The 11468-nt window shown below is 35.5% G+C and overlaps 1 protein-coding gene across 1 annotated transcript in view; it reads left to right on the forward strand.

Moving 5' to 3' along the window:
• sort1a (sortilin 1a) overlaps positions 1-8950 on the forward strand; it is a 77647-nt gene extending 68697 nt beyond the window's left edge. The window contains exons 17-20 of the mRNA XM_072563681.1: positions 498-606; positions 1225-1337; positions 2934-3048; positions 5666-8950. Of these exons, the coding sequence (XP_072419782.1) occupies positions 498-606; positions 1225-1337; positions 2934-3048; positions 5666-5680 (352 nt within the window). The 3' untranslated portion in view covers positions 5681-8950. The remainder of the gene's footprint in view (positions 1-497; positions 607-1224; positions 1338-2933; positions 3049-5665) is intronic.
• Positions 8951-11468: the final 2518 nt, after the last annotated feature.

The following is an 11468-nucleotide window of genomic DNA, read 5'->3' on the forward strand; positions in this document are numbered from 1 at the left end:
CTCGGTTACCTTTTTCATCAGCAATCAAAGGTGGAAAATAGGTTTTGAGCAAGGAAAAATGATGTGGTGGGAAAATGAACCACAGTGAAATTACATTCTAAATGTGAGAGATTAAATGACTGTGTATTTGTTCTTTTTCACACTTACTTTGTTTGCATTTCTAACTTTTCCCTGTTCCATGTAAGGTCATCCATTATATTTTGAGAACCTCACATCCAACCATGAGTAATTTAACTTCTAAGTTCCTAGAAAACATGCAATATCTTCTTTTAGGCAGATTGACTAGGGAACGAAACTTGTGTATTTTTATTTTCAAAATGGCATTTACTTCCAGTTCTACAGGAAAAAGTGCTATTCTGTCCTTTCATAGTTGAATGGATTGAAGATTATCTTTTTCCCTTGGTGTTCAATATGCATGCTATTTAAATTTTTAAAATCCTAGTTTTTTTTTACAATTGATATATTATCAGATTTGTAACCAACTCGTCATTTCGTAGATACCGAAAAATTCCGGGAGATAAGTGTTATGGAGGGGTGCAAGTAAATCGTTTGGTGAAAGACATGAGTAAAAAATGTGTCAGTAACTTGCTGGCACCTGCAGAACTGGTACGTTTCTGAATACCTGTTAAGCTATGAAACAATTTATAGTGTGAATTCTTGGTCAAAGTGTACATAAGAACAATTGGTTTATTTTGTACAAACATCACCAAAAGTATATGCAAAACTGCAGGTCTGATCTTGTCAATGTGAAATTACATTAATTAGGAAATTGCAGGTGTTTTTTTATTTCATGGGATGCAGACATTACTGGTAAGACTATCATTTTAATGTCCATTGGTTGGCTGCTTTCCAGGATGGTACTGCAGTATAAGATATGATAATAAGAGGGACAGCTTAAAATAGTCAAGCAAAATCTGGCAATGAGAAACTAAGCCAGTCAGCATGTGCACAGTTACAGCTTAAAATTTGTCTGGGAGAGCATTGGGTTAATTAAAGGTGAGATTTAATGGAATGAGAGAGTTCAAAGCCCAAATGAGATGACTGCACATTGACATTTGTCCTGAAATACTATGTTGTGCAATGATAAGATGGTTATATTTCTCTGTTAACATTGCTTATCTCATGAGACTGTTTTCAAGTCCTTGCTTTGTCACTTATTGTACTTTTCTCAAAATTTTTAAGTTCAGATTGTATTTAGAATTTAAAATGCTTCATTTGTTTCAGTCTGATTCCCGCAGAACCAGCTCTGTGCCAATTATTGCCACTGTCATAGTATTATTACTGATGCTGTTAATCCTTGGAGTGATCTTCATCAAGAAATATGTGTGTGGTGGAAGGTAAGTGATTTAATCCTGAGGAATGTAGATATTACGAGCAAACAAAACTACAAATACTGGCGAAACTCAGCATGTCTGGCAGTATTTGCAGAGAGAAAACTGTTAACATTTCAAGTCCAGTGACCCTTTGTCAGATGGCTCTAGTCCAGTTGATAGCCAATTTTTACATGGAAGAGAACGTATTTTTAATTAAAAATACTGACACAACAGGTGTAATTTAGTTTTGATGTGCAGTTTCCCCCCTCTATTTGGCCCTTGTGCAGTAGTAATGTCCCTACCTCTGAATCAGGAGACCCAGGTTCAAGTCCCACCTGCTCCAGTGGTGAGTAATAACACCTCTGAACAGGATGATTAGGAAATATCCTCACTTTATGCTACTGGCACAAGCCACACCTGCTGAACATGCACAAGAAATTCAGAATGTAATGCATATGACCGTGTCTGCAAAGTTAGAAAATTACCTTGTATGTATTTATGGCAAGTTATCCCAAACTCTGAAGGATTTTCTATTGGTGTACATATTGCAATAACTACCAACAGCCTATGGTCAGTGGTGTTTTGAGTTTTCGTATTTGATATTGCAATGTGATTTTATTTGATTGGTACTAAGCATCATTAGTGGCAGTCTCCAAGGAAACTGTTGTGCAAATTACCTAGAACAATTCAGTGTCTTGGGACCAGCATGGTTGCTTCCTCTTGCCTGAGAAATTGAAGGGAAGAGACCATTTTAGTTTCAAAGTGGCAATGTCATTTACATTTCTTGTAATACAAACATTTAAACGGAGCACTTATACAAAGCTTGAAAAAAATGTCCTCGGGTACTAATGCTAACAACATATTCCAGATAACCTATCATGGGACCTTACAAGATTCTTAAAATGCAACAGCTGCTGTTTATTTGTATATCTCTCAAGCTACAAATGCAGGCACATTTAAGTGGCAGATAAGTGTTCAGTTAGAACAGTAGTGTAACAACATGAAAGTAGTGGGGGTATCCAAATTCAGGACTGAGGGGAAATAAATATAAATGCAAATCAATTGAGGTACAACCTCAGCTTGATCTCTGTAGTCATCTTGAGATTATATTGGGCTGATTTCATGGAAATTACTTAAATTGACTGGCAAATCATTAAATAACTAATGTAGCCTTTCTATTTATTGGACTGAAATTATTGACATCTTTCTAAACACGCTTTGAGTTTGGTAGCTTAGTAAATATTAAACTAAGTCTGCAGTAGTTGAGAGTTAGAAGCGCACACGAGGTGGGCTCTGCTCAGCCTTGTCTTGACTAATTTCCCACGCGTTATAAAGAATATCAGCACAAATACTGTATTTTGAACTAAGGACATACAATCTGAACATGCAGATTGAAAGAACAAATGAGCAGGGGGGTCTGTACATTATTTCGCTCTTACCCAAATGCTGCTAAAACATGTAATTCAGAATTTTTTCATTTTTACCATTCTCAATGTAAAATGATTTATTTAGGCTGGAGCAGGTTTATGTGAAACTGTCAAACCTTGCATAAAAAGAGCATGTGTTTGTTAAACCTGCCAGCTATAATCTCTTAAACTTGTTTTTAAACAATCCTTTTAGATTCTTGGTACATCGGTACTCAGTGCTACAACAGCATGCAGAATCTACTACAGCAGATGAACTGGACACTGCTGCGGTCACTAATAAACCAGAATACCATGATGACTCTGATGAGGTATATGTTGTACACTTTTTTTTTCCTTTCTAATACTGTAGAAAAGTTAATAATTTGCCTTTGCATGCACTTGGTTCAATTGATAGCACTCTTGTTTCTGAGTTAAAGGTCAAGACTGGATAAACCCTTAATTTGAGTATCTGAACTATACTGGTACTTCATTGTAGCTTTGTCGGGTGTCTGAACGAGGGCTGTACCTAAGCTGTTCAGGTGGATGTTTAGACAGCTTAAGGAACTATTTGGAAAGCAGGGCACTATCAAAGTTTGTGCCAGTTTTTTAAATGGCAGCAACGTATTCAAGTTGCCTTCTGTTTGTCTGCAAAAGGCTGACTCTAAGAGAAATTCATTTGTAAAGTGCTATTGGGCATCCTAAGGCCCTCACAAGAGTTTTAGAAAATCCAATCTGTTATATAGAAATAATCTGTCGCACCTACTTAAAAGAAAAAAAAATCTACGTGCACTTAATGTCTGCAAGACCTTGAATCCTTTTACCAGTTTTGTGTATTTGTTTTTCTGATGATGTCTGTCTATTTTAAATTCTTTTGTCCATACTATTATATCCCATGATCTGGTTACTTGCTGGTCTGAAACAATAGATTAGAATTGAAATTTAATTTCAAGTATACTCTTACTTTAAAAATACAGTAAAAAGTTTTATAGTTTGGCCTAGTATGACACCTATAGTAATCAAAGATGATTTTTAAGAGTTAAATTAAGACCAGATTCATCACAGTTCAGATAACGGGAAGGGAATAATACAAAATCCTGCAGATGTAGATGGGACAAGAACATCACACTGGGCTGCTGGAATACTGGACCAGAAGCCTGTGCTGAAGAAGACAGCCATGCTGGCCCAAGACCACCTATGGGTCAGCTGGAATACCTGGGAGACTAAGGATATTTCCACACAGGACAAGACCTCAATACTGGGATGAGACCATCGTGCCGGGCCAAAATATGAATTGTTTCTTTTTGACTGTACGATTTTTGATTTGATTTAATTTAATTTTCAGAAACATGTTTCACAATATTTCTGCATTTTGATGCTAAATTGACAAAGTGAGTCAAATGTGCGAATGAGAACTAACCACCTGTTCCATACACTGAAACATCCAATAATTATTGATTTTTATAATTGATATCTCACTTCAGGTAGTGTGTTATGAAAATGCTTTTTGTTTGAGGAACCATACCTGAAGCATAGTGGACAGTACTTTATTTGAACAGTCAGCAGTGATTCAATGTTTGTTAAATCTAAAAAAAGAGGAGTGGTGTCTCTTCTAACTGTTCAAATAAACTATTTTTATTGACCCAGCTCTCTCCGTTTTAAGAAAAGAGCTAGTTCAATAAAAGATCTTTATTTTTGAAAGATGTTTGTTGGACTCCTGTGGCTTTCAGCTGATGTTTGGGTTTGTTTACTGGAAATCACTTGCCTAGGTTTATGGCTGTCAGGAGTTTTGTTTTGATATTCCATAAAGTTCAGTTGGGCTACTGCCTCCTGAGGCAGCGAAGCCAGCAAGATGGTAGCTTTTCTGTGAAAATCATTTTGGAGAGTTTGTTGTGAGACCTGAGTTTTTGTCACTTCCTGAAGGAACTGCATCTGCAGGTGTTCCAGTGACAACTACCTGTATTCACTGACACTTGTCTGTGATAGATCATCAATTGAAACCTATCTTGAACATTTGACATACGTAAAATATATTATTGGCTGTATTGTTAACTGGGTCATGCATTTTAAATTTGTTGTGACCAGTGGAGTGGTGGGACTGGAGTGACATTGCACTCTAGCTTCAGTTGTAACAAAATAGTTAGCATTTTTGCATAGGGCTACAAATTGTAGCATATAAAGATTTGTCATTAGTCACCACTTTTTAACCCAGTATATTCTATTCCTGTCAGAATTGTTCTAATTAAAGCTTTATTAACCTATTTTTCTCTGATATAATTTATTTAACTATAATTTTTTTGAATGAATTTAGTGTCCCAAAATGAAATTTGGATGGGATTTTGTAAATGGACAATAAAATACAAGCTGCAGGAGGGTGCGTTCTATTCTAACTTTTTGGTTTCTATTGAGGAATCAAATTTATAATCGGGGTCCAGAAATGTAACCTATTTTGTCTATTAAGTCCAAAGTTAGGAGTGGAGTAATAAACTTACAAAGGTTTACATAAAGTGAGCTTTTTTCTGTACGTAACTTTATATGGTTTGTGGTAGAGAATTTTGAATGGGTTTCAACACTTCATAGAATGAAATTACTAGTGCGTCTGTAGCAGAATGCAATTTATTAATGGTTGTCATCTGATTATGAAATAATTACTTCACATTTTGGACATTTCCTCCATGAGTAAGGATGAAGTTTATTTGTTGATGTAAGGTTCTGTAGAATACATATGAAATATTAGTTATATTAATTTTTGTGAAGGTGATATCTTATACACCTGAAATCAGAATGCACTGTTTTTCAGTGTTGCTTCCTGAAATCAAAGTTAATTAGACTTAGTGATTTGAAATTGTTCATATGTGCCCTTCCCCTGTTGTATGGAAATGATATGTAAAATTCAACTTTCCAGAATCAATATTTTGCATCGAAACCCAAATTTTCTTTTTGTTTCAGGATCTTCTGGAATAAACGTTGTTTGTTATTTTTGAAGAATATTTTGGAGATACAAGACGCTGTTCTTGCCAAATAAACAGCACTATAGTATTTCGAGATGCTGTTGCCTCCATCTGATTTGCTGTCAAGTACCTGCACTCTGATTTTACAGCATCATGCAAAGGCATTATGACATTTTTACAAATATATGGTACATCTAGAGCTACAATCACAACTTTCTCACAAGTGAGACTGCTCCTCGCATATTGGAATTGTTTTTGAAGACTTGATATATGGAGGAGGGGTAAACTAGAGGACAATGAATTGTTAACAATCAGATGTGTGTTTAAAATTGGGAAAATAGTGGTTTTGGAGGAGGACTAACTAATTTGCAGAACTACATTTTTAAAATCTGCTCCTGGACGCATCACTCCAAGCTTTCGTGGATTTTTTGTACGATTTTACATTCTTCAACTTTCTGTATTACCTAGTATCTCTTTTATTTCTCACCAAGACTGACTTGTGTGAAACTTAAATGTAAGCAGTAAATTCTTAAAGTCATGCAAATATTGCATATTTTAAAAAAAAAAGCCACTAAATACAAAATCCCTGATAATGTGCTTCAATAAAATCTGGTTGTCAATTTATAGAAGCTGACATTTATTGTCACGCTTTTTCCAAAAGGTCTTTCATATTATGTCACTTCTTTAATGGCCTCCAGAATAATTTCCCTTGTGTAACAATTTTAGTATCAGATTCCTGAATTAGGAAAGTTTAAGTCTTTTCAGTGTTGTTCTACCAAGAACTCTCATTTATACATATCTATGTACTTGATATATATGAAAGCTATTAGAGATACACTGATGAAACCCTCCAGTATTTTATTAAATAAGAGATTTACTGTTTCTTAGAAGTTAATTTAATGATTGAAAGTTTTATGCCTCACCGCAAGTATAAATGAGTGTTTTTCACATTTAGAATATCAGTATCTTGATTGATTGTCAAGTAATTTAATTTTATTAAATTAAAAATTAATGCTTGCGTACTGATTTGTTGCACTTCTGCTTTCATTGCTGGTGTGAAAGAGCAATAGGTGTGTAAACTAAATACAATGCATGGATTATAGAAGTAACTTAAAATTACATCAGGTATGTACCTAGATATGTTTACTGCGTAATTTGTTCCATCTAATATTCTACCTTTCTTCTATATAGTAATCTGGGAAATAATTTGAGACCATCGCATCATGTACTTCTAAAGTATTTTTTTAGTCGAAAAGTTATCTGCTTTCAGAAATAGCAAGTTTACTGTCATATAAACTGAATTCAGGTGGTGAATACCTATTTCACTGTTATGACCAGGTTGTTAATTTATTTGCTTTGAATTCTTTGTTCATTTTATATTTAGTTTTTAGAATTGGAAAAGCATTATAACATGTTTATATGTAATATATTTTCTTTGCATAAAAGTGCTTTGTGCTACTCCTTTCTATCTTAGTTGAGAAAAGTGATGTGATGTAGGACTTCGGACTTTTTGTAGTGCTGTGGTTTCAGAAACTGTTGACTTACCTGTCAGCACATGTTCCAAATTATATCATCATCTGTCTATATGTGACTTAAAGGATTCAGTGAGATATTCCATTCTTAATACTTAGCACTTTTTAGCAGCATTGTATGTTCTCCGATCATGATTCTTAAAGTTACTGTGGAGTTCACAATTAGTTCACTACAGTTCAATATTCAAGTGGGTATGCACACATTGAGGGTCGTATAAACTTGATATCTTTACATATATTTTGGTAAGATATTTAAGTTTCCACTTGATCTGTTGTGGTTTACTTAAATAATTTTGTTTTTTATTTCATCTTGTTTATGGTTCTGAAAAGCCTAAAACGGCTAATTCTATGATGCTGTGTTTGAAGAATTTCCAATATGATAAAACGTACACCTTTTCAAATTGTTTTCTGATCAATCTGAGTAACCACCATAAACCAGAAATAAATATATTTCAAGAAATCTTAATCAAGTTGCATTCTACAATCTGTATGATGAGTTTGATTTGATATTTGCCGTTGCACATATGGTCAAGTTAAACAATTGAAGTTTTAGCTAATAAATTCAGCTCCATGTCTACAATGGGTTTTTGTTAAGTATCCAAAATAAATCCCACTGCTATATTTCACAGCCTTGTATCTTATTTCAATAATTATCCAATTTTCTGTTAAGTGCTCAGATTTTAATGAATTTATAGCCACAACATAACACTAATAGGGAGATGCAACAGGGGTTTGTGTTGCTGAATCTTTGGATAGCACAGATCTAATACTGATCTGTGAAACAACTGGGTGGGTTTGTTATGACAAGCTGCATCTCATTAGCATTCTTTCATATAAATATTTGTAAAGCTGCTTGCTTTATACTTGATTTCCTTCCTATTTGGGAAACTTTTTACTGTTTTTGAAACCACTATCTTTCTTATGATTTTCATTGCATATATCTATAAAGCTGTGACAGTATAGAAATATCTTGCATATTTTTGAGTGGGAATAATTTTTAAACCTGAACCATATGTTCTGAAGATCTGTGGTGGCCAGTCATCTCTAGAAGTATAAAGTGAGGTGGTGGTAGATTATCATTAGCTAGATGAACACTCTCTTGCACTCATTTTACTCTTAATACAGCTAATACCACCCTTCAGTCTTGCACTTGTTGCTAAACTCATTGCTGTTTTCACTGTTTTTCTATTTTGGTTGTGTTGAAAATGCAGATGAACATCCATTCTCTGTCATCACTTAAGAACATTAGGAGCAATGTGATAAAGACCAGATAATCTGTTTTTATAATGTTCACATGAGTGATAGCTATTGGCTAGGACACTGAGAATAACTTGCCTACAGGAGTTATCAACCTATTCCTTTAAATTTTTAAAGATGTTAGTCAGTGAAATAAATGACGTATTTCTTGAACGAATTTTGAATTAAACTGGTTGTTTATTGATTACATTTCAAATTTCTGTAATGTGAATGGAAAAGGCTTGTGGAAAGCAACATTGTTTCAACAATTGATTATTAATTGTACTATATGGTTTCAATACATCAGTGTGAACTGTACTTCAAATATAGTATTATGATTTGATTTTTGTCAATTTTAAGAAGACCTAATTAGGAGGTTTTCAAAAGCTAATAGAAAGCAATATTAAGAACATTGTTGAATTATTGCTTTACCATATGAATGCTTGTGTATTTTCAGTGATTTAAAGCTAAAGCATTTTGTTTTCTAATTTGTGAATAAATTCACCTGGATCTTAGCTACTTAAAGTATTCATCTTTCTTGCATATCAATTCAGAATGACTTTGACCAAGATTGTTATTTACGTGAATACTTAAGTTTGTGTACTTTTGGAAGATCTTTGTTTTGAAACTTAAAATTGGCACCCTAATGTTAATCTTAATATTTTTGTAACACAAATGTCTAAATAATATTTGTAGAATTGCTGTTATGGAAGGAAAATATATCACATTTTTAAAAATCACACAAAAGTAATTTATGAACAATTTAGCTGCAAGCTTTTGGAATGTTTTAGCTTTATCTGATCTGATCTTTCCCCTGCATTTGAAATATTTGATAATGTTCTAATTGAACTTGAGATGTACAGTCCAAATCAAAGGAATATATGCCGAACAACTGTTTCCATATCTTGCACTTTTAATTGGTTTTTAAGCTTCCCCTTTGTTTGCTTCCAGCAGCAACTCTCTCCTGCATTGTGGTGGTTGACCAAGCCTTGTCAACTTCAGTAATTTGCACCAAAATAGCCTAATGAATAGATACATTAATATAACAAGTCAACATATGATAGCGATTTCCATTTATAGACCAGGGCTTCAGCAGAATTATTACTGTCTTTTTGATTTTTAAAAGGTACGACAGATGAAGTTGATTTAAATTTTGAGCGCAATAGTCAACTGTAATAATTCAGTCAAGATGAAATGTTTAAAAAGTGGTTGGATAATTTCATGACCTGGCTTCTTAAAATGTTGATTGAATACAAATTTTCTTGACAGCTGGTGCAGAAGCTAGTGTTTCTCCCTCTTGGTTACTATGCTGCAAGCTAACCTGAATCCTTCAACACTTTTTTTTCTCTCGTTAGGGTATTTGGATTCACTGCTGTAACATTATTTTTTTGTTTTCTGCTACACTGTAGGTTTTCAGCTCCAATATACTGTATTTGGTGCTACTGTTAAATGGAGTATAGATTAATGAGCCAGGAGTTCATCTTATTGCTTGTGTAAAATGTTTACTGGCCCTCTTAGATTACCTAAGCAAATGAAAAATTTTTGCTTTCCAGAAGTTTCTCTGATATTTGGGGTCTGGGGAGAGGGTGCTGCTATGCTGACATTAAAGCTAGATCAGAAAATAAGTGAGGAGGATCTAAGATGGCGGTGATCTGAGAAGATTGCACTGCAGAGCTTCGCATTGCAGCAGGAGCAGGATGGTCCTTTAACCCGCCCAACCCAGGTCATTGGGATTTCTTGGGACTCCGGAAAGATAACTTACCTTTTTATTTTCAGCTGTCCAGAGATGCCGAAAAAAGGAGAAGGAGCATCCGAGGCCGGATCTGCAGTTCAGCCTGCAGCATCCTCTGAGCCGATTACTCTCCAGGATCTAGTGAACCAGCTCTCGAAGACTCGTGAGATGCTGGGGAAGCAAATTGAAGAAAAGCTGACTCCCATCTCTCTCATGCTGCAGAAGCATGAGCAGCAGCTAGGAGACATGGAGAAGAGGACGGATGAGGTGGAGCACAGGGCCACAGTGGTGGAAGTTGATGCCAGTTCATCCAAGGATGGGATCCAAGCCCTGAAGATGCAGGCCTGTAATTTGCGTGACCAAGTGAATGATCTTGAAAACAGGGGCAGGAGAAAAAACGTTCGGATCATCGGTCTGCCTGAGGGTAAAGAAGGTGAATGGCCTGAGGAATTTGTTGAAGATTGGCTTCCAATATTCCTTGACTTGGAGGCTGGCATGAGAGGATTGAAGATAGAGAGGGCTTATCGGGTCGCAGCGCGGAAACTGGGTCTGGGTCAACGTCCTCGTCCTCGTCCTCTCCTGGTGCGATTCCATCATTACCGGGATAAAGAGAGAGTCATGGAGGCTTCCAGAGTCCAGGGGAAGGATCTGAAGGCCCTAATTTACGAGGGCTCTAAGATCATATTTTTTCAGGAATTTTCAGTCGCAGTGATCCAGAAACTAAAATCTTACGACTGTGTCAAGCGGAGACTGAGGGAACTTGGGATTCAGAACTCCCTGAGATATCCGGCAGTGCTTCGGATCACCTCGGATGGATCCATGCATCTCTTTGACACATCGGAGAAGGCAAGAAACTTTGTAGATAAGCTAACCTAATTTGAACAATTGTAGTATGTGTAAATAGTGTTTGGGTATGCGTTTATCACTTTGTAAAAGAAATGGAGGAAATCCAGTTGGAACTTTATTTTCCATTTTTTTTTTTCCTCTATTGATAATAATTTGGTTTAAACTATGTCTGGTGGTGGTTAAGAGGTACATTTTCAGTTTCTAAGTTAGGATATGCCAAAGGATGGGTGGGGTATTTATTTCCCCCTTTTTATATATAAAATAATTTTTTTATTCATATCAATATTCTATGGGGTTTTTATTCTTTTCAGCTTGTGTTTGTGGTGCGGCTCTAAGCTGGGAGAAGTGAAGGTAGTTGGGATAGTTAGATGCCTACTTATGGGCAGCTTGGGATAGGTAGTTGCCCCCTCCGGGCAGAGGGCGAGTTCCCCTACTCAGTGCTGTTGGTGCTTTAT

The sequence above is a fragment of the Chiloscyllium punctatum genome, chromosome 45 (genome assembly GCF_047496795.1).
Source record: "Chiloscyllium punctatum isolate Juve2018m chromosome 45, sChiPun1.3, whole genome shotgun sequence".
NCBI lineage: Eukaryota > Metazoa > Chordata > Chondrichthyes > Orectolobiformes > Hemiscylliidae > Chiloscyllium > Chiloscyllium punctatum.